The following is a 23254-nucleotide window of genomic DNA, read 5'->3' as shown; positions in this document are numbered from 1 at the left end:
GCCCTTGTTGTTTTATTGTAGTTATTATTGTTGTTATTGATGTCGTTGTTGTTGGATAGGACAGAGAGAAATGGAGAGAGGAGGGGAAGACAGAGAGGGGGAGAGAAAGACAGACACCTGCAGACCTGTGAAGCGACTCCCTGCAGGTGGGGAGCCAGGGGATTGAACCAAGATCCTTACTCCAGTCCTTGGGCTTTGTACTACCGCTTAACCCACTGTGCTACCGCCCTACTCCCTAAATCATTCTTTAAAAAAAAATTTTTTTTTTTAGATTTTTGGAGTAGAGACAGAGAAAGGTAAAGAGGGAGAGAAAGTCAGACCAGAGGTTTGAGCATAGGTCCTTGCACGTTATAGTGGTTGCCCTCAACCAGGTGACTACCACCCAGCCCCTTAATTCTTTTTCATTATTTGTCTGTTTGCTTGTTCTTACCAAAGCACTGTTCAGCTCTGGCTTAATTAACAGGGCAGGGAGACAGCATAATGGTTCTACAAAGAAAACTCTCATGCCTGAGACTCCAAAGCCCTGGATTCAATCTCCAGAACACCAATAAGCCAGAGCTGAACAGTCTCTGGTGTCTCTCTCTCTCTGTATCTCTCACTAAAATGCAATTTAACAGGAATCCATATTTCCTAATTTTCACACATATGTGAGTTGCCTCAATTTTTTTCCTATTGATTTATAATTTCTTTCCATTGTAGTTGGAAAACACACTTTGTATTATTGCTAACTTTTCTTTGTCTTTCCTTTGTATTTCTTTATTGTAAGGTTCATGATACAGTGTCAGATGTCCAACATTGATAGTATCTTTTAGTTTCTTAGTTCATGAGGTAGTAACTTTCGTGGTTACTTGAGAAAAATGTATATTCTGTTATAATTAAGTGGAGAGTTCTATAGATGTCTGATAAGTATAACTGTTTACAGTGCTGTTCAAGTTCTATTTTTCCTTGTTTTATTTATTAATTTTTATCATGTTATTTATTTATTCATGAGAAATGATAGGAGAGAAAGAACCAGGCATCACTCTCGTAATGTGCTGCCGGGGATTGAACTAGGGACGTCACGCTTGAGAGTCCAAAGCCTTATCCACTGTACCACCTCCCAGACCACTTGTTGTTCTTTTGTTTAGCTTTTCTTTTTTTTTTTTTAATTTTAATTTTTATTTATTTATTCCCTTTTGTCGTCCTTGTTGTTTGATTGTTGTAGTTATTATTGATGTCATCGTTGTTGGATAGGACAGAGAGAAATGGAGAGAGATGGGGAAGACAGAGAGGGGGAGTGAAAGACAGACACCTGCAGACCTGCTTCACCGCCTGTGAAGCGACTTCCCTGCAGGTGGGGAGCCGGGGGCTCAAACCGGGATCCTTCCTCCAGTCCTTGTGCTTTGCGCCACCTGCGCTTAACCCGCTGCGCTACCTACCGCCCGACTCCCTTGTTTAGCTTTTCTATCCATTGCTGGAAGTAGACTATTTAAGTCTTCAACTATCACTGTATTTTTCTCCCATTATTTGGTCAGTTTCTTGTTTGTTGGTGTTCTGTTTCCTGTGCTTAGTGCTCTATTATTAGACACATCATACATGTTTAGCAATGTTAGTGTTTCCTAATGCATTGGCCTTTTTATAATTTAAAAAGTCCCTTTTATTTCTTTTAAGTAAAGATAAAATCTTTTGACTTACGGTTTGATTTCTGGGTCTGACATCAGAACAGCCACTACAGCTTTCTTGTGTGTATTTATAACATGTATTTTATCCTCTTATTCCCAGTCCATATGCATCGATGCATCTAAGGTATGTCCCGTGCAGTCAGCAGAAAGTTGGATTACATGCTTCTATTCAGTCTAACAATTACTGTCTCTTCCTTAGATCTTTCTATTACACTTAGATGATTCATTGACACTTTATGCAGTTACTGGTAGAGTTGGGTTTATGCCTATAGTTTCACTTTTGTTTTCTTTTTCTTTAAGATGAAGGGAGGGCAGGAGTGAGTGGGTGGGTGGGAGAAGGGGGGTGGTCAGCAAAGATACAGAGATCACAGAGCTAAAGCTTCCTTCAGTATGGTGGGGGCTGGAACCTGGGGGGCCTGGTGGCAAAGCAGCACACCATCCAAGTGGGTTATTTTGCCAGCCCAATTTGCTTTCTACTTCACGTACTTTTTGTTGTTCTATTCCTCCATGACTGCTTCCCTACGCATTGAGCAGATGTAGTCTAATGACATGTTTCTTCATCTTTTTAAAAACTGTTTCGACCCACCCTACTAGGGAAAGAGAGAGGCAGACTGGGAGTATGGACCGACCAGTCAACGCCCATGTTCAGCGGGGAAGCAATTACAGAAGCCAGACCTTCTACCTTCTGCATCCCACAATGACTGTGGGTCCATGCTCCCAGAGGGATAGAGAATGGGAAAGCTATCGGGGGAGGGGGTAGGATATGGAGATTGGGTGGTGGGAATTGTGTGGAGTTGTACCCCTCCTACCCTATGGTTTTGTTAATTAATCCTTTCTTAAATAAAAAATAATAAAAAAAAAAAAGAAAAAAAAACTGTTTCTAGAAATATCACATTTCTTCTGATTTTATTTATCTTTATTTATTAGGCTGAGACAGCCAGAAATTGAGAGGGGAGGGAAGATAAAGAGGAAGAGAGACAGAGAGACACCTGCTTCACCACTTGTAAAGCTTTCCCTCTGCAGGTGGGGGCTGGGGGCTCACCCAGGTGCTTGTGCACTCAACCAGGTGCGCCACCACCCGGCCCCTGATTTTATCATCTTTAATGCTTTTTTTAACAATATGGTTTTCTGAATTTAAGTGACTCCTCTGGGGGCTAGAAAGACAGCTCACCGGTGAGGCACAGATAGCCATGGTTCAACATCAAGGGAGCACCCTGGCACTGGGGAAGCGTTCTCTCCTTCTCTCTTTCTGAATGAGGAAGTCATCCCTAGAGTAATAAAGCACATGTGTGATGCTTGGCTCCACAATACAATTAAAGAAAAAAAGTGATTGCTCCCCTCTCCATTTCTGCCTATCTCTAATAAAGATAATAAAAATAGGAAGCAAGCCAAAAATAAGTGATTGCTCTATTGTGTATTAAGTATATTGTCTCTTAACCAAATGGTTTTTTGATTTACACCAGCTTAATTCCAGTGATTATGTATTAGATTGTTGGAGAAGTTATGATGTCTTTTTCTATACGAAAATGCATCATGACTTTTCTGACAGCCAATAAGCAGAACTGTTTTTTTTAGTCTACTCTACCCTCTTTTGTAGTGTTTTCACAACATACTGCATCAATTGATGATATAAACCCAACAATGCATTGATATAATTATTTTGCCAGCACCTGCAGTGATTTCCTTAGCTCGGTGCCTGACAATGCATTGTATTATCTCACAGATCTGCTTTGTAATAGGTTAAGAGGATGAGGAAGTTACATTTCACTTCTGCCTTTTACAATAACATCATTACCATTACTGGGGCTTTTTTTTTTTTTTGCCTCCAAAGTTATTGCTGAGGCTTGGTTCTTACACTACAAATCTACCACTCCAGGCAGCCTCTTTTTCTTTTTCTTCTATTATTATTATTGGATAGGACAGAGAGAAACTGAGAGGAGAGGGGAGATAAAGAGGAAGAGTGAAAGAAAGACAAAATCCCTGCTGTTTATTCTGCCTGGATTTTGTTGAGCTTCCCACAAATGCCAGGTTATTCTTTTTTTTTTTAATTTTTTTAATTTATTTTTTTTCCCCTTTTTTGCCCTTGTTGCTTATCGTCGTCATTGTTGTAGTTATCGCTGTCGTTGTTGGATACGACAGAGAGAGATGGAGAGAGGACAGGAAGACAGAGGGGGAGAGAAAGACAGACACCTGCAGACCTGCTTCACTGCCTGTGAAACAACTCCCTTGCAAGTGGGGAGCCGGGGGCTCGAACTGGGATCCTTATGCCAGTCCGTGCGCTTCGCGCCATGAGCGCTTAACTAACTGTGTCACCGCCTGGCTCCCAGTTGTTGTTTTCTCAATACATTTGTGAAGTTCAGTTTTCCTACACCTTTCTCTCGACACCTCACTCCTTCCCCCCACATACATACACAGGCCATATATCCACACATGTGACTCTGTCGTGCATTGCCCTTGGGCTCTGTGTGTTGTTCTTAGTCTGTTCAATGGCATAATCTCTATCAACCTGTCTCCAAATCTGCTGGGCTTTCCCACCCCCACCCCCGGCTTGATCATATTAGTTAAAGCTCTCTGCTGACATCTTTAAAGACTGTTTACTTGATGAGAGGGAAAGATATGCCAGAGTTCAACTTCAGCAGAATGCCCCCAATCAGGGGCTATGCACAGACAAGTCCTATGCTCTACCTGCTGAACCTTCTCCGACCACTCCAATGCAATTTTTATTTCAATTAGCTCTTGTTTCAACTCCAAAGTTTGCATTTTTAACTTCTAATTGATGGACTGATGTGACACTATCATCGTATTTCCCTTTATTGCTGTAATCATGGTTTCCTTTGCTCTGTGAACATACCTATCATGTCTACCTTAAAAATCTTTTTCCGATATATAGAGGTGATGCCGCCAACAGGCAGGCACTGGGGTCTGCTTTTTTCCCAGAATACAGGTCATACTTTCCTATTTCTCTGAGTGACTCACAGGCTTCTGTTGTTGTTGGAAACTAGACATCTCAGATAATGTGCTGTCGCACCTCTCTGGGCACTGGTACAACTTCCCCCACCATTGCATTCCCATTACACTTGTTTGCTGGCTGGCTGGCCGGCCTGTTTTTAGTGATGTCTTGCTGGGAATACTGTGACAATGTCTGTTCCTCCATTAATACAGTGCTCAGCTTCTGATATTATTCCTTGGGGTGGTGCCAAGTCCAGGGATCCATAAGAAGCCCAGCTAGCTGGATGGCAGGGTTTTGCTCTTTCCTTAACCACACCCAGCTTTTTTTTTTTCTAACTCCAATGACTATAGGCTGGTTATTCCACTGGTTTCAGCAATGCCCCAAGGGCATGCATTGTTCTATAGACAAACCAATCAAATCTCAGTTCCTTTGAAGGAAGAGTTTCTGAGATCAGTGCTTTTTTATTTTGCCTTCAGGAAGGATCTGGTGATATCATATTCCCGAGTTCTCTCCTGAGAGATAGATGGTGTGTAATTCATCCTGTATCTTGGATCTCTTCTCAGATGTAGTTTACCACAGCTTAGACAGTTTTTGGTTTTCTTTAGACAGAGACAGCAAGAGAGTAAAAGAGACCCCAGCACAAAGCACTTTTCAATGCAGTGGCAGCCCAGCTTGAGCAGGGGTCTTGCAGTGACAAAGCCGTACACTATTCCAAGTGAACTTCTGTGCTGACCTTGTTCTGTTTTGTTCTACCATCAAGGTTATCACAAGGGCTCAGGTGCCTGCACCACATTCCACCACTCCTGGTGGCTTTTTTTTTACCTTTCTTATACAGATACAGAGAAATAGGGGCAGGGGAAGACAAAAAGACACCTTCAGTAGTGCTACACCACTCACGAACATTTCTACCCACTTTTCCCCGTGCAGACAGGGACCAGGGACTTGAACTTGGGTCTTCACACCAACTCCGCAGTTGTAAATGGTGCCTTCAGACTTGAACATCATCATTCACTGCTGTAAATCAGTCATCAGCCTGGGAGATGTTACCGTGGATAAAGCTCTAGACTTTCAAATATGGCGTCCTGAGTTTAATCCCCATCATCTAAGTTGTCAGCATGCTCTTTTTCACCCCTCCCTTCCCTCTATTGTGTGTTACAAAACAAATCAAATCTAGAAGAGAAAGAAGGGTGGGAGGGAGGGAAACTTCCTTTGTGAAGAAAGTAAGGACTTGGGGGCCAGGCAGTGGCACACCCAGTTAGGCACACATAATTACCAAGCTTAAGAATCCAGCTTCCAGCCCCCACTCCCCACCTGCGGGGGGACACTTCACAAGTGGTGAAGTAGGTCTGCAGGTGTCTATCTTTCTCTCCCCCTTATATCTTCACCTCCTTTCTCAATTTCCCTCTGTCCTATCTAACAAAAAATAGGGGGAAAACAAAAAGGAAAAAATGGCCACTGGGAGTGGTGGATTCGTAATGCAGTCACTGAGCACCAGCAACAACCCTGGTGGCGTTAAAAAAATAAAGGAAGGAAGGAAGGAAGGAAGGAAGGAAGGAAGGAAGGAAGGAAGGAAGGAAGGAGAGACAGAGGAGGGAGGGGATAAGGGAGCACTCTTACGGTCTTCTTCTCTCTACAGGCAAATCCCTGAGTCAGGGCACTGAAGCCAAGTGTGGGGACGCTGTCAAAGTGTCCCCCTCTAGGTGCTGGGAGCTCATCAGAGGGGAGGAAACACTGTCTATGAGCTTCCCACATTGCCTCTCCACAAGTGGTGAAGCAGGGCTTCAAGTGATTCTCTCTCTCCCTATCAACCCATTCTCTCTCCATCTCTGTCTCTACCAAAAATAAATAAAATATTAAAAATAAATAGAAAGGGATGGGGGAGATAGACAAGGAGGTGGAAAGATACCTGCAGCCCTGCTCCACTTGTTGTGAAGCTGCCCCTTTGCAGGTGGGGGCTGAGGGTTTGACCCTGGGTCCTTCTCTCATAATGTGTGTTCTACCAAGTGATTTACCACCTGGCCCCCATTATATTAACTTCTCATCATATCAACTTAAACAAAACACATCCACATACACACACAGACACAGCCAATAGACTAGATAAGCCTGGATAAGCAAATCAGCACACTCAATAGGATACTGAGCTGATTTGCCAAGTACTTGACCCAGATTCAAAGCCAGCACCCACCACATGGAAGGAAGTCTCAGTGCTGTGTCTCTTTCACACTCTGCCTCTCTGTCTGGATCTTTCTATCTGAAAAAGTCAATCTAGAGTGGTAAAGCACTGAATATGACCAATAACAATAAAAATAACAAGCCAGGTATGCCAAAAGTCCCTAAGAAAATTTTCTTTGCAGTTATCTGCAAAAAGAATTTTTTTTTATTTTCTCTTTTGTTGCCCTTGTTTTTTTATTGTTATTGCAGTTATTATTGTTGTTGCTGATATCGTCGTTGTTAGGAGGACAGAGAGAAATGGAGAGAGAAGGGGAAGACAGAGAGGGGGAGAGAAAGATAGACACCTACCTGCAGACCTGCTTCACCGCCTGTGAAGCAACTCCCCTGCAGGTGGGAAACCGTGGGCTTGAACTGGGATCCTTACGCCGGTCCTTGCACTTCACATCATGTGCACTTAACCCACTATGCTACCACCCAACTCCCCAAAAAGAAAATTTTTTAAAAAATATTTATTTTATTTATTTATTCCCTTTTGTTGCCCTTGTTGTTTTATTGTTGTAGTTCCAAAAAGAAATTTTAAGAGGACATGATTTCAAAGTTTAGATTTGAGGGTGGAGGGTAGATAGCATGGTTATGCAAAGAGACCTTTCATCCCTAAGACTCCAAAGTCCCAGGTTCAATCCCCCACACTAATCACCATAAACTAAAGAGCTGATACTTGGCTACATTCATCACTTGTCACCAAAAAAAAATTTTTTTTGGAGGAGGGCCTGTTTCTACCACCTTAAAAAGTCAGGTTAGAACTTCTGGAAGCAAATTCTAGTTGATTTTGATGTTCTGTGATGTTAGGAGCCAGAAGAACCAGCTACTGAAGACACAATGCCCAGAACTGCAAGAACCATCACCAAAACCACACAGTAAGGAATGGTTACAAGTTCTATTTAAACAAAGTTAAATGAATGAGTTAGGGTATGAGGGCTTGCTCTCTGTGGCTCTTCTGCACACATCAGAGGTCCACAACTGCAGGAGCTTGGCAACACTCAGCAATCCAGTGAGAACCTGGCAAGAGGAAAGGTCCTGAGGGGCATGCTTAGAGGGGTGTTTGATTTCTAGACCTCTTTCATCTCCACTTTCTACTCCTGGTTAAAGGAAACAAAATGGCTTTGCAAAGAAAACAAAGATGGCAAACAGACTTTGACAGGTGACTCAAAAATAATTACAACGACTTTGTTGGTAGCAAATGACAGCCCTGAAGGACAGCATCAAGTGACAGCTGCTCAAGTGACAGAGGCATTGAGCAACTATTTTAGGTTTGCCATAGTGCGCTCATAGCTGTTTAAAGAATGCAGTAAATGTACTCACCAAATATTTCCCCTCCACTGGCATATTCTGTCACCAGATAAATCATCCGTTCTGTCTCCATAACCTGGTGCAAAGGCAGGAAGGCAACAGTGACACAAATGACAGACTGGTATCATAGGAACAGAAACGAACCATTCCACTGTTGTTACCTGCAATATTATCAACTATCACTGCTTAAAAGAAACAAAATGAGGGGGAGTATATTTTATTAAAGAAAAAACAGCCTTTAAAAAAAGATTTGTTTACTCATTAACGAAAGAGACAAGAGGAGGACAAGAATCAGGGCATTACTCTAGTGCCTACAGTGCCAGGGGATGAACTCAAGACCTCATGCTCGGAGCCCATCGCTTTATCTACTGCACCACCTCCCAGGTCTCTGTTCCTCCAAAGTCTTAAAAGCAAGAGAGAACCATTCTTTTTTATTGTTCCAGGAGACCTATGCAAAGCTCTTAAATTCTATAAAACTAGGAAGCAAGGAAGTTGCTAAGAACTGAAAAGTTCAGATTCAAAATTAATCACTTTAAAGTTGAAACATGCCTCCCTGACCCCCCCCCAAAAAAAAAATCCTTAAGGGAAACAATTAAAATGTTCTAAGAATTGCAGAGAAATAACACATGGCTATGCATTTTTTAAACAAAAATGGCAATTTTCATTTCCATTTCATTTATTCAAAATTCGATCAGTAATGTAAATATCCCACACTTCAAGTGATATAAACTACTTGTTTTTTATTTTCTCTTGGAATTTGTTTTGTTATAGAGTGTTGTCTTTCCTTTTCTCTCATCTTTTCCTCATTGCCTATTTTAAAAAGTAATATGAGGTGGTCTGGGATGTAGCACAATGGATAAAGCAATGGACTATCAAGTATGAGGTCCTGAGTGCAATCCCCAACATGTACCAGAGTGATATCTGGTACCCCCCTTCTCCTATATTTCTCATTAATAAACAAATAAAATCTTTTTTAAAAAAAATTAATAAGAGGGGGCTGGGCGGTAGCACAGAGGGTTAAGCGCACGTGGCACAAAGCGCAAGAACCGGGAGTAACGATCCCGGTTTGAACCCCCGGCTCCCCACCTGCAGGGAAGTCGCTTCACAGGCGGTGAAGCAGGTCTGCAGGTGTCTGTCTTTCACTCCCTCTCTGTTTTCCCCTCCCCTCTCAATTTCTCTCTGTCCTAAGCAACAACAACAACAATAGTAACAACACCACCAATAAACAATAAGGGCAACAAAAGGGGAAAATTTGGCCTCCAGGAGCAGTGGATTCGTTGGTGCAGGCACCGAGCCCCAGCAATAACCCTGGAGGCAAAAAAATAATAATACAAGTTCTATCTAGAACATAGAATTTGTTTTAAAAAATTAATAAGAGTACATGTGTCAACTATATGAATAAATCTCTACTTTTAAAAATATTTTAATTTGTTGTTTTTATTATGATAGAGACAGAGAAATACAGTAAGAGAGGGGAAGAGAAAGAAAACCTGCAACCTCCTCCATCACTGCTGAAGCTTGGGGCTCTCAAGCAAGGCGACTGTGTGCTTTACTGACTGCCGGTCACTGCCCAGCCCCCCGTGTGTCGATTATACATTGCATATAAACAAATGACCAAAGGTTTTCCTCATTCTGTTCCCTCCTTTTTATTCCCTAAAAGGAACACTGTTAATAGCTTTTTCCATACCATGTAACAGAAATACAATTCTAGCTTCACACAGTCTTAACTTTTCTAGTAAGTGCATTAAAAAAGTGAAAAGAGGGGGTCGGTCGCTAGCGCAGCAGGTTAAACATGTGGTCTAAAGCACAAAGACTGGTGTAAGGATCCCGTTTGAGCCCCGGCTCCCCACCTGCAGGGGGGTTGCTTCACAAGTGGTGAAGCAGGTCTGCAGGTGTCTATCTTTCTCTCACCCTCTGTCTTCCCCTCCTCTCTCCATTTCTGTCTGTCCTCCCCAACAACATCAATGGCAACAATAACAATAACAACAACAACAAGGGCAACAAAATGGGAAGAATGCCCTCCAGAAGCAATGGATTTTTTTGTGCAGACACTGAGCCCCAGTAATAACCCTGGAGGAAAAAAAACAAAAAAAAAAAACGGGAAGGGTAAAATTAATTCTAATAATATATTTTATTTACCTCAACTGTCCAGAATCTCACTGCAAGCATTTCTTTTAAAAATGTAAAAAAGAAAAGAAAAGAAAAGAAAAGAAAATCCTCCATACCATCATAAGCCAGAGCTGAGCAGTGGCTCTGGGTAAAAAAAAAAAAAAGTAATTGTATGACTAAGGAAGTGACACAGTGGAGAAGGTGTGGAATTCTCAAGCACAAGGTTCTGAGTTGGGTCGCTGATACCGCATGCTCCAATGTTCTGTTTTGATTCCTTTCTCTCCCAACCTCTCCTCAGGCGTAAATAAATCTTTTTCTTTTTTTGTCTCCAGGGTTATCACTGGGGCCCAGTGCCTGCACTACAAATCCATTGCTCCTGGAAGCCATTTGTTCCCCCATTTTTGTTGCCTTTGTTGCTCTTGTTGTTGTTATTGCTATTGTGTTGGGATAGGACAGAGAGAAATCCAAGAGAGGAAGGGAAGACAGAGAGAAGAGCGAAAGACAGACACCTGCAGACCTGCTTCACCACCTGTGAAGCGACCCCCGACCCAGCAGGTAGGGCGCATGGGGCTCAAACCAGGATCCTGGCGCTTTGTACCATGTGTGCTTAACCCGCTGCCTACCGCCTGGCCCCCAATAAATGTCTTTTTAAACTGAAAATTGCTTCAGTTTAATTGAGATGCAATTTTGATTTCTCGTTCACTTCAGCCACACTCCATCACCACAAGTGACTAGTAACTATCACACTGGGCAGGATAGCCTTATACTTTCATACTTTGTAGTTAATCATTTTATTAAAGCATTTCCCAGTTACTTTATCTTTGGTATTTTTTTTAAAAATATGTATTTTATTTATTTATTTATTTTCTCTTTTGTTGCCCTTGATGTTTTATTTATCTTGGCATTTTTATATATCAATAGCATTTCAAAATTCTATGTATTATAAAAACTTACTTCTTTTCATGGTTTCATGTTACCCCATAGAAATATGCATATTAATTTACTTTCTAATCTAATAACCATGTGATACTTTTTAATTTAAAAAATTTTCTACACAGTGGTGGCCGTAGCTCGTTGTTCATTACATATATTTCTTCCAAGCCCCCTCTATATGCTGATATGTATAAATACAACATAAGTGCTCTACAGTTATGCAGGTGTTTAGGGAGAAAATAAAAAATAAAATAAATAGCAGATTTTATATCTCCTATGTAGCCCCAGGCCTCCCATCAACTATAAATGTTCTTTTACTATGTGACTTCTTAGGAGTTTTAAAACTTTCAGGCTGGGGAGACAACATAATGCTTCTGCAAAATACTTTCATGCCTGTGGCTCTGAGGTCTCAGGTTCAATCTCCAGCACCACCATAAGTCACAGCTGAGCAGTGCTCTGACATCTATCTATATCTATCTATCTTTCATTTAAAATAAATATTTTTTTAAAAAGGAGAAGTCATAACATATTTCTATGCAAAAATTCATCAACTTTAAAAAAAAAAACTTTCCTGCACAGTTTGTTATTTTTGGTTCTCTTTATAAACCTGAGGGGACTGCAGCATTTACTCATAACCTGAAAACTACCTTGGCATGAAGACAGTGACAGCCAAGCACCCTGCCGGCTCTCTCTCACAAACGATATCAGTTTCCAGGGGGCAAAATTCAAGCTTAAGAGAAGGCACTGTTCACAGGCTGAGCTGGAAGTATGGAGATTACCCCTACAGACTAATAAAATCTTGAGTAAGTTGAATGTGCAGAATTTAGTTGTCAGGTTAATACCAGCAAGTCAACCTCTTGAGAAAGGGCAGTCAAACAAGCCTCACAATTATTTAAACTATTTTCGTTTTCTTTTTAGCGAGGCCAGGTGGTTTACTGAGTCTGTCAGGATAGGGAGGAAGTAGAGGCTAGACACTTGTGAGTCTACAGATATAGGTCTGCAGGCAGCACCAGGAAGCTTCCACAGGTTAGCTCCTGAGGCACAGTGTAGGTGTGGCTCGTTGTGATCTAGCCAGAGCAATCTCAACAAGCCCACTCCTGCTGACCTAATTAATTTCATTATGTGAGCAGCTGGTGCCAGAGAACAGCCCTGAAGGTGTAACCTTAGCCATACATACTAACATCACAACGTGCTTTCTTTTCCATAAAATTAACAGACTGTGAAAGCTTGCCCATTGTGTCTTGGTTGCACCTTCTAACTCTTGCACGCAGTCCCATGTCTGGGTCAGTGACTCTTTACTGCAGACCAAGTGGGTGGCCACCTCACCCTGTGTGGAAGAGGGTGAAGGCTGTTTGCTAGACTGCAGTGAAAGGGACTGGCTCACAGCTGCCAACACTGCAATCTGAGAAGCACTCCAAAGCCCCATCTCTCCCAAAATATCTATCTATCCCACCAGCCCACTAAGGCAAGGTCTTCCCCTCTGATCTGGCTAGAAATTCCAGTCGGTAGGTTCACTAACTTTGCAGAATGGAAAGGGGAACTTTTTTTTTTTTTTAATGGTGGCCTGAAATGTGCATATTACTTGGGAAAGTAAGAAAACTAGATCAAAAAATCTCTCTCACCACACGAGTCAGTCTCTCAGTTATCGAAATAATCAAACGCTACTCTGGACTAAGTCTGGGACCCTGACGGCACAGAAAGGAGGTAGGCTGTGACTTGAAGTCATAATCTACCCACTGCCGTCATCATTCAACATGATCACAATGGGGCATATTCACCTCTAGCTTTTCACTTCTCAAGATTCTCTGTTCCTTTTGAGTTTCCCATTCTGTTTTAAGGGGCTTTACCTAAATATAATAACAACTTAAGCTCTCATCATCTTTCGGAATGAACTCTCTCAGAATAATGCTCGCTAAGGATGGCATCCAAGTTTTACAGGACTATAATGGCCCACTTGGGTTCCATAGACGTTGCTAGGAAGTAGCTGGGGAGGCACATGAGGATACTGAGAGCTGGGTGGGGAAAGTCAGGGGTAGGAAAAACATTAGTGTGAACACATAAACAGAGAAAGAGAGAGAGGAGCCAGGTGGAGGGGCCGGGGGGTGGCGCACCTTGTTGAGCGCATGTATTACAATGCACGAGGATGCGGGTTCGAGCTCCCAGTCCCCACCTGCAGGGGGAAAGCTTTGCGAGTGGTAAAGCAGTGCTGCAGGTGTCTCTCTCTCTCACCCCTTCCTTCTTGATTTCTCGCTGTTCTTATCCAATAAATAAAGATTTATTTATTTCCTTTTGTTGCCCTTGTTTTATTGTTGTAGTTGTTGTTGTTGTTGTTGGATAGGACAGAGAGAAATGGAGAGAGGAGGGGAAGACAGAAAGGAGGAGAGAAAGAAAGACACCTGCAGACCTGCTTCACCGCCTGTGAAGTGACTCCCCTGCAGGTGGGGAGCCAGGGGCTCAAACCGGGATCCTTACACCGGTCCTTGCACTTTGCACCACATGTGCTTAACCCGCTGTGCTACCACCTGACTCCCTAAATAAAGATTTTTTAAAAATTTTTTTAAACATTAAGAAAAAAGAAAGAGGAAGGAAGGAAGGAAGGAAGGAAGGAAGGAAGGAAGGAAGGAAGGAAGGAAGGAAGGAAGGAAGGAAGGAGGGAAAAGGAGCAGATGTTCACCCACCCACTTTTCCTCCAGAGTCAGCTCTGGGCTCCATTCTGGGCTCTGTTGCCACACACGGTACCATTCGCGAGCGCCTACCTGGTAAAGCCTGATGATGTGTGGGTGGCAGAGCATCTTCATGATTTGAACTTCCCGGAAAATCTTCTTCAAGTTCTCTTCATCTAGCTGCGTCTTATCTATGATCTTGATAGCGACCTGAGGATGGAGGGAGAAAATTTACTCCAGTGCCTTATTAATAGCAGTTTAGTAAGAAAATTACATCCACTTTTAAGCAGTCTAAGCCACAAAAAGGACGAACTGCCAGCACTTTGTTTACAGGTTGCCAGTGAAGAAGATGCATCTACTCATTTTTTAAAAGACAGGAAGTGGACTCCTAGCAAGGTGGTCCCAGAGAAGCAGACTCCTAAAGCTAATGGGTTTTCTGCCATTTCTTAAATTGCTGCTACGATAAAACTCCAGGACAAAATACTTCGTTATTCCACAGATGTGGTTGCGGCCTAGGCAACTTATGTTTGATGGTATGGCATGTTGAGCCCCCTGATTAAGACAAAAAGTTTATCTCCTAAGAACATGTTAGCATAGTTTATTTCAACCAGAAATTCCACAGGTGCATTCTACATCTCACCAGGTTCTTGAGACAATGTAATAATTTAGTAAGATGTAGAAGGCTTCTTAGTACTATTAAGATGTGGTCATTTTTAAGTTTTGTTGGTTCTAATAACTGATATTATGTGGAAGTAGTTCTACATTTATAATATCTAAGTCATATCACCTGACTTCATAAAAAAGGGAATATGGTGCTTATACAGAAACGCATGAGGTCCTGAGTTCAATCTCCAGTGGTATCTTAGTTTTAGTTCTCCTTTCTATGTCTTTTATTAATGATTTCCAAAATTACAGAAGATGGAGGGTAGATAGTATAATGGCTACGCAAACAGACTCTCATGCCTGAGGCTCCAAAGTCCCAGGCTCAAGCCCCTGTACCACCACCAGAGCTGAGCAGTGATCTGGTTAAAAAAATAAAAAAGGAAAGAGGTACAATTCCACACTATTCCCCACCACCAAAGTTCTGTGTCCCTATTCCCCCCGCTGGAAACTGCAGTGGTTCACCCAGGATCACAGAGGCTGACAATTATTTCTATAACTATCTGTCGATAGATCTATTTTTTTGTTTCCTGTGGTCCTCCTCTTCCTTTTTGAGTCACACTTCCACCTGTTACTACTTACGGAATGTCTTTCCTTTTTTTTCCTCCTCTCTCTCTGGGTCCTGATGGAATTGGGTTTCAGAGCCCTCTAGTCACCTTCTAATATTTCTCCCCCTTTGGGAATATGGACCAAAATTCTTTTGGGGTTGCAGAAGGTAGGCATTCTGGCTTCTGTAATTGCGTATCTCTCTCTCTCCCTCTCTACCAGACCACTGCCTTGTGGTGCTCAGGATTGAACCTGGAACCTTTGTTGCCTCAAGCATAAAAGTCTTTTTCATAACCATTATGCTATTTTCACAGCCTCATAAATAAATTTAAAAGGGGGGGGAGGGAGAGGGCAAGTGGCACACCCAGTTAAGCACATGTTGCCATGCATAAGAACTCAGGTTTGAGTTCCTGCTCCTTGAAGGGGAGGATGCTTCAAGAATGGTGAAGTAGGTCTGCAGGTTTCTATCTTTCTCTCTACCTCTCTATTTCCCCTGCCCTTTTAAAGTTCTCTCTGCCCCAATGAAAATAAAAATAGAAGGGGGGGGGGAAGGAGGGGAGGGGATGGCCACCTCAAGCTGTGGATTCTTAGCGTAGTAACTACCCCCAGAGTTAACCTGGGTGACATGTGTGACAGGATAAGATAAGGAAAGGACTGGGAAAGGAGGTATGGGGAGGTGGTGGGGAGAAGAAGAGAGGAGGAAGGTTAAGGGAAGGAAATGTGTTCTTATGGGAGGAGGAATTGCATTGAGTATAATCTGTTCTTAGGAGGTAAGTAAAACAGTTTCCTGTCTGTTCTTCAGTGACAAGGAGAGGTGAAGCTTTGTCTAGCAACATAATGCAGTGTCAAGACTCTGGTGCCAAGCTGCCTGGGTTCACAATCTTGGAAGTGTCCCTTGATGTATAATCTTGAACAAGTTATTTAATTCGCTTATGCCTCCTTATCTATATAATGTGGTCAACAAAGGAACCTACTTTAAAGGCTGTCAGGGATTAAACTAATGCATGCAACCTGCTTAATGTAATGGCTGGTATTTGATAAACACACGATATACATTAATTATAGGTATTGCTTTTGTTATTTTGGCTTTTCCTGGAATCAAGTCTTCAACTTCAGGCATTCCTTGGCAAGAACCGGTTCTGCTTTACTAAGCAGTATAATCCTGGATCTGAAACACATCAATTCCTTACTCGAGGGGCAAAATGAGGGCTGTTGGGAGCAAGAAGCAAAATAGCTAACAATTTGTGGGCAGCATTCAAAACCAACTAGCTGATTCCAGCTAATGTGGGGAGAAAATGGAAGGACTGGAGCTGAGGAAAATGCATTCCACTCAGGAGAGTCACAGGGAGCCACAGGATGGAGCCCAAAGGAGACTCTCATCCTGAGGGCTGAGCCACACAGAGGGATCTGCTTCCTCACAGTGGGGACAGCCCCCCTTCCCTCCCCACTAAGTGGCCTAACACCAAGAGGGGAAGACTTTGTGCTACCTCATAAGTGCAAGTGCCTGAAAGGACGACTTAAGAGAGGAGGCAACTTCCCAAATAAAGCTCAGCTCCTACCTCCGCTGCAAACTGGGAAGGGAGGGTTTCTGAAAAGTGGGGAAACATTGATGCGAAGAAAAAGTGCGAGCAGCTAGTTTATAATGAACACTTTAACTTAAGGTACACATCAGTTGCTTGAAATCTCTCAGAAGGTCTCTTATTCTCTCTCCTTTTATTTATAAATTAAATTAATGAGCCTGGGGGATGAAGGGGAGAACCAGAAAACATCACTCTGGATGCAATGCCAGGGATCAAACTCAGGCCCTTGTGGGTCCAGCACTTCATCCACTGGACCAGACCCCAGGTCCCACTTGAAAGTTTTTTTCAGCTGTCCATAGCAAAAAAGTAAATTGGTAGGTAAATAAAAGATAATCCTCTCAGAGTTTTTTTTTTTTAATTTATTTTATTTCATATGCAACAAAGAGATGAGAGAGAAGACAGTACCACTCCAGTACACACAGCTCTAGGTAGCAAACTGGGAGCCTCAAGCTTCCAGGTCTTGTGTTCTATTAGCTGAGCTATTCTCCCAGACAGTTTCAAAGATATTTTTAAACTGGAGCTGAAGAAGGTAATCTACAAATCACATACTTGTAGCTACATATGGAAGATATACAATGGGGCGGCAGGCAGTACACACCTGGTCAAGTGCCTGCACTATTAAAGTAAACAAGGATCAGGGTTCAGGTCTGCTATTCACCTGCAAGGGGGACACTCCTGAGTGGTAAAGCAAGTGCTGCAGGTGTCTCTCTGCCTTTCATTCTCTCTATTTCCCCTGCCTTGTCTTAATTTCTCTTTGTCCTATCAGAGAAAGGGGGGGGGGAGAGAAAATGGCCCCCAGGAGCAGTGGATCCATCCTGCAGGCACTAAGCTCCAGCAATAATCCTGGTGGCAATAAAAAAATAAATTTTATGAAGGAAACTTAGAACATACTATGAGACAACCATATTTTTAAGTCTTCCTGTCTGAAATATTTTTGCCTTGCAAAGAGCATGATTTTGTGAATTAACACTAGTATTAACTGAAAGTAGCACTGTATAAAATTGGCTGCTAAGTAGATGCAGGTTGCAGTAGTATTTAAGAAATTCCCCACCCAAGGTATTTCCATTCAACAAACCCTTCTTAATTGGCATAGTGTGAAAAAATATTCAGATTGTGCCAACTTTAAAATCATCATGCTTATTACTCCTTCTAGAAAGGGAAGTCTTTTCCCCACCTCTTGGTTCTTATTCCTAAACCACAGTTCTTTTAACTTGTACTACTAACCCCCTTGTTTTTGCAAATACAATAATGCTCCCAGAGAATCAGGCTGGAAAGTAATAGTAGTTTCTTCATGACAGACAATAACTCGCTTACATATCCTGACACTACAGGCAAGATAAGGTGGTAATAAAAACAAACCACCCTTCCTCCTCACTCATCAGAAATGAGCAGGTATTGGAAGCCAGGTGATGGCACCTCTGTTTAAGCGCTCATATTACAGTGAGTAAGGACCCAGGTTCAAGCCTCTGGTCCCCACCTGCAGGGGGAAAGCTTCACAAGTGGTAAAGCAGGGCTGCAGGTGTCTCTCTGTCTCTTTCCCTCTCTATCTCCCTCTCCCTTCTCAATTTCTCTGTCTCCGATAGTAAAAATTTTTTAAAAATTTAAAAAAGAAATGAGTAGGTCTCTAAATTCAGGGATATGCTATGATGACAAGAGAATTAAAGAAATAAACCAGAGAAGAAAAAGTAAAAGTCACAAGTGATAAAATCCCACCGAGGAAAGAGGAAGTCCCCAACACTATCCTTCAGGTATACACATAGTACTTTCATAGAAAATTCAGTAACTGGACTAAATGATTCTTTTTTTTAAAAAAAAAAATCTTTACTTATTTACTGAATAGAGACATCCAGAGAATGAAAGGAAGGGGCAGGCAGAGAGGGAGAGAGACAGAGAGATACTTGCAAAGCTTTCCCCCATAGCTGGGAACTGGGAGCTTGAACCCGGGTGGGTCCTTGTGCACTGTAACATGTGCACTCAGTCAGGTGCGCCACCGCACAGGCCCCTGGTCTGAATGCTTTTGAGAAGGGAAGAGAAAGCATGATATGGAGAAAAGGTTTTTGTCTTTCCAATATTTTCTTATTTAGTGACTACTTATTTACTATATTTAATGTTTTGTTTATGTTTTATTAATATTTAATTCATTATATTTACTACTTTTTTTTTTCTTCTTTTCCTCCTCCAGGGTTACTGCTGGGCTCGGTGCCTGCACCATGAATCCACCGCTCCTGGAGGCCATTTTTTTCCCCCTTTTGTTGCCCTTGTTGTAGCTTCGTTGTGGTTATTATTATTGCCCTTGTTGACGCAATTCGTTGTTGGATAGGACAGAGAGAAATGGAGAGAGGAGGGGAAGACAGAGAGGAGGAGAGAAAGATAAGACACCTGCAGACCTGCTTCACCACCTGTGAAGCGATTCCCATGCAGGTGGGGAGCCAGGGGCTCGAACCGGGATCCTTAATGCCGGTCCCTGCGCTTTGCGCCACATGCACTTAACCCACTGTGCCACCGCCCGACCCCCATATTTACTACTTTTTATTTATCCTAGTTTTCATTGAAAACCCTTAAAATTAAGGTAGATACAAAAGAAGACGAAAGGCAGAGAGACACCTGCAGCACTTGCTTTACCACTCAGGAGTGTCCCCCTTGCAGGTGAATAGCAGACCTGAACCCTGATCCTTGTTTACTTTAATAGTGCAGGCACTTGACCAGGTGTGCACTGCCTGCCGCCCCTTATATATTTTCCATATGTAACTATGAGTATGTCGCTGTTAGTTAGATAACGGGGTATAAGTCCACACTGGTCCCACCATCAGAGTTCTGTGTCCCCATTTCCTCTACTGGAAGCTATAAATGTTCTCCTAAAGTTGCAGATATGGGTTAACTAATATTTGTACAATTATCTGTCTTTATTTGTATATATTTGCCTGTTTTTTCCCCTATAGTCCTGTCTTCGTTTCCTTTCAAAGTCACACCTACATCTGTTACTACTTCTAAACAGCCCTCCGTTTTTCCTCTTCTCTCTCCAGGTTCTGATGGGGTTGAAGTTCAGAACCCTCTGGTCATCTTCTCCTAACATTTCTCCCCTGCTGGGAGTATGGACCAAAAATCTTTATGGAATACAGAAGGTAGGATTTCTGGCTTCTGTGATTGCTTCTCTGCTGGACATGGGGACTGACAGGTTGATCCATACTGAAGCTATATTCTTATATTAACTCCTACAGCTAATTTTTGTTTTTCTTTGTGTCATCTCTGGATCTTTACCACTCCAGGATGATTTTTTTCAGGGAGGGGGGGAGAAGGAAGAGGGAGAGGGGGAGAGGGGCAGAGGGGGAGAGGGGGAGAGGGGGAGAGGGGCAGAGGGGGAGAGGGGGAGAGGGGGAGAGGGGCAGAGGGGGAGAGGGGGAGGGAGAGGGAGGGGGAGGGGCAGGGGGAGGAGGGGTGGAAGGGGAGAGGGAGAGGGAGAGGGAGAGGGTACTGAAAGCTTCTTTCAGTGTGGTGGGGGCCAGGCTCAAGCCTGGGTTGTGCACATGATAAAACAAATGTACTATCCAAGTGAGCTGTCTTGCCAACCAACCCTACTCTCTATTTCTTATGCCAGTCCTTGCATTTTGTGACACGTGCGCTTAACTCACTGTGCTACCGCCTGACTCCCCCTATTCTCTAATTCTTAATGGGTGGAATGCTTTCAGAATACCTACGTATATCAAAATATCACATCATCTGCCTTCATAAATACCATTTGTTATTATGATTTCAGCTGATTATTTTTACTTTTTTTTTTTTTTTGCCTCCAGGGCTGGGGCTCAGTGCCTGTACCATGAATCCACTGCTCCTGGAGGCTTTTTTTCCCCCCTCATTTGTTGTCCTTGTGGTTATAGCCTTGTTGTGGTCGTTATTGTTGTTGTTGATGTCGTTCGTTTTTGGATAGGACATAGAGAAATCAAGAGAGGAGGGGAAGACAGAGGAGAAAGAAAGACAGACACCTGCAGACCTGAGTCACCGCCTGTGAAGCGACTCCCCTGCAGGTGGGGAGCCAGGGGCTCGAACCGGGATCCCTATGCCGGTCCTTGCGCTTTGCACCACATGCACTTAACCTGCAGTGCTACCACCCGACCCCTTATTTTCACTTTTTAAAATCATGACTAGTAGAGAACTGGCAGAGTAGCTCTGCCACATACATGACTCAGGTTGGAGCCCGGCCCCCATGGCACCGAGGGAAGATGCTGTGGTCTCTTTCACTCTCTCTCTGCCTCTAAAAAGAATTAAAAACTCAAAAACATATTAATATGATTCCTAGAAATGCTTAAAATGGACCATACTGGTTTAGATGTGCAACGAACTGATTTAGACTATGCATTTCATGACAATGACTTCACGTACTTGACTTTTAACATTGAGAAGTGCCAGTTACCTCTCTCGAAGAAACTTGGCAGGCTGCAAGGCATTCCATGCTCAAACACTGCCTTGGGAGAGCATCTTAAGTAAGGTCTCAAAAGTCGCATTCCAAGAAATCAATTTAATTCCATTAAAATGTTTTTGAGTGACTGATCAACTTAAGAAAATGATTTAACAGGGGCCGGGTGGTGGCGCACCTCGTTGAGAGCACATGTTGCAGTGCACAAGGACCCGAGTTCGAGCCCTGGTCCCCACCTGCAGATGGAAAGCTTTGCAAGTGGTGAAGCAGGGCTGAAGGTGTCTCTCTGTCTCTCTCCCTCTCTATCTGCCCTACCCTCTCGATTTCTGACTGTCTCTATCCAATAAATAAAGATAATAAAAAAAATTTTAAAAAAAAGAAAGAAAATGATTTAACAAAAAGGCTTTTTTTCGGGAGTCGGGTGGTAGCACAGCAGGTTAAGCGCAGGTGGTACAAAGCCTAAGGACTGGCTAAGGATCCCGGTTCAAGTCCTTGACTCCCCACCTGCAGGGGAGTCCCTTCACAGGCGGTGAAGCAGGTCTGCGGGTGTCTGTCTTTCTTTCCCCCTCTCTGTCTTCCCCTCCCCTCTCCATTTCTCTTTGTCCTATCCAACAAGGACGAGATGAATAACAACAGTAATAACTACAACAATAACAAGGGCGACAAAAGGGAATGAATAAATAAATAAATATTTTTAAAAATTAAAACAAAAAAAGGCTTTTTTCCCCCCAGCCCCCTATCTCAGGAAGGCCCTCGCCTCTTCAGGCTGACTTTTAAAGATAGAGACACAGACAGAGAGATGGGAGAACCATAGCACTAAACTTCCTCCAATGCAGCGGAGTCTGGCCTCAAATCTAGGACGTGTGCATAGCAAAGCAGGCATACTATCTGGGTGAGCTATCTTACCAGCTCCTAACAGCTAGTCTCAGCAGGTTCCATAGGAGAATTGACTCTTTTAACTCTTTAATGGCTTAACACAGCCATCTTCAAACCTTCTGGACTCAGGACTCCTCTTAAAAATCACTGACAACCTTCAGATAGATTTGGTTTATACGGAATTTTATTAAAATTAGTATCAGAAATTAAAACACCACCAAGAACACATTGTTCTAGCCATCATAACAATTATATCATAATATGCCATGTGTCTACTAAAAGAGAAACTGGGTAAGTATGAGGGAAGAAGACTGATAAATGAACTCATTTTTAGAGAAAAAGGTTTGACTTTAGGGACTCACTGAAAGAGTCTTGGAGACACTGGGGTCCCTGGATCACACTTTGAGAACCACCTTAAGTTATCATTATACATAATGAATTAATTTCTCTCTTTGGGAGAAAAGAAAGCAAGCCCTCATTTAAATTTTTTTCCTGTAGAATTTAATTCATTTTATATAGCCCAATAGTGTGGAGAGTACGCCTGCTTTGCATGTATCTCCTAATGCCTCCCCACTGGGAATACTAGAAAAGGAATTTAAAGGTCATTGTTCTCCTTCTGTAACACCCCACCCCCCAGTTTGTTTGTTTGTTTTTCCCTCTTAAATGAACTAGAAAACAGAACTGTCATACAGAAAACAGAACCAGAAGACAGGTTTAAAGAAATTCCAGTTCACAACAAGCTGCATGAGCTGGACTAGAGGCGGCTAGGAGACCATGGTGGCTATGCAGTGCCACATGGCTGTGGCCAGGGTGCATGCTGGCCCCACTCTTGGGAAGTTCCTGGCCTCTGCACGGGAACCAAATCAAGGAGCTCCTATTTTAGTTGTGACAAGTGGTCAAATAAAGTACTAAGCAGCAGTGCAAAGGCACATATTTGGAAAAAATATATAATTATTCTCCCTATTTTACACACCAATCACAACCATGCCTGGGAAAATATGCAGCAGTGGAACCTAAGGAATGACTGAGTTGTGAGGACTCTACCCATCTCCAGACAGGACTCAACATGGTCACCGAAGATAAGAGCCAAGTCAGCTCTCAATGAACCCCAGAGGAAACAGCTTAAAATATCTAGCAGGCCTTTAGATGGCTTCTATTCTTCTATACTACCCTGTTTGGACCGTACTGAATGGTGAATCAAATAGCTCGAGCATTTACAGTATCTGGAAGGTAGAGGAGTTGAGACTGTACTTAAATAAAACAGAACATGAAACCTCCATTATTCCTGAAAGCATTTCTAAGATGGAACTTGGTATACTGTGCTTAATAGATAAAATTCT

The 23254-nt window shown here is 42.7% G+C and overlaps 1 protein-coding gene across 3 annotated transcripts in view; it reads right to left on the bottom strand.

Moving 5' to 3' along the window:
• Nucleotides 1-23254, bottom strand: part of SIK3 (SIK family kinase 3) — a 250121-nt gene that overhangs the window by 101442 nt on the left and 125425 nt on the right. For all 3 annotated transcript variants that reach the window (XM_016188098.2, XM_060180000.1, XM_060180001.1), the window contains exons 2-3: nt 13935-14051; nt 8149-8212 (exon numbers count right to left, since the gene is read on the bottom strand). In XM_016188098.2, the coding sequence (XP_016043584.2) occupies nt 8149-8212; nt 13935-14051 (181 nt within the window). The remainder of the gene's footprint in view (nt 1-8148; nt 8213-13934; nt 14052-23254) is intronic.

Source organism: Erinaceus europaeus, chromosome 20, assembly GCF_950295315.1.
Source record: "Erinaceus europaeus chromosome 20, mEriEur2.1, whole genome shotgun sequence".
Taxonomy (NCBI): domain Eukaryota; kingdom Metazoa; phylum Chordata; class Mammalia; order Eulipotyphla; family Erinaceidae; genus Erinaceus; species Erinaceus europaeus.
Note: the sequence above shows the minus strand (reverse complement) of the source record. Positions and strands in the feature narration are given on the sequence as shown.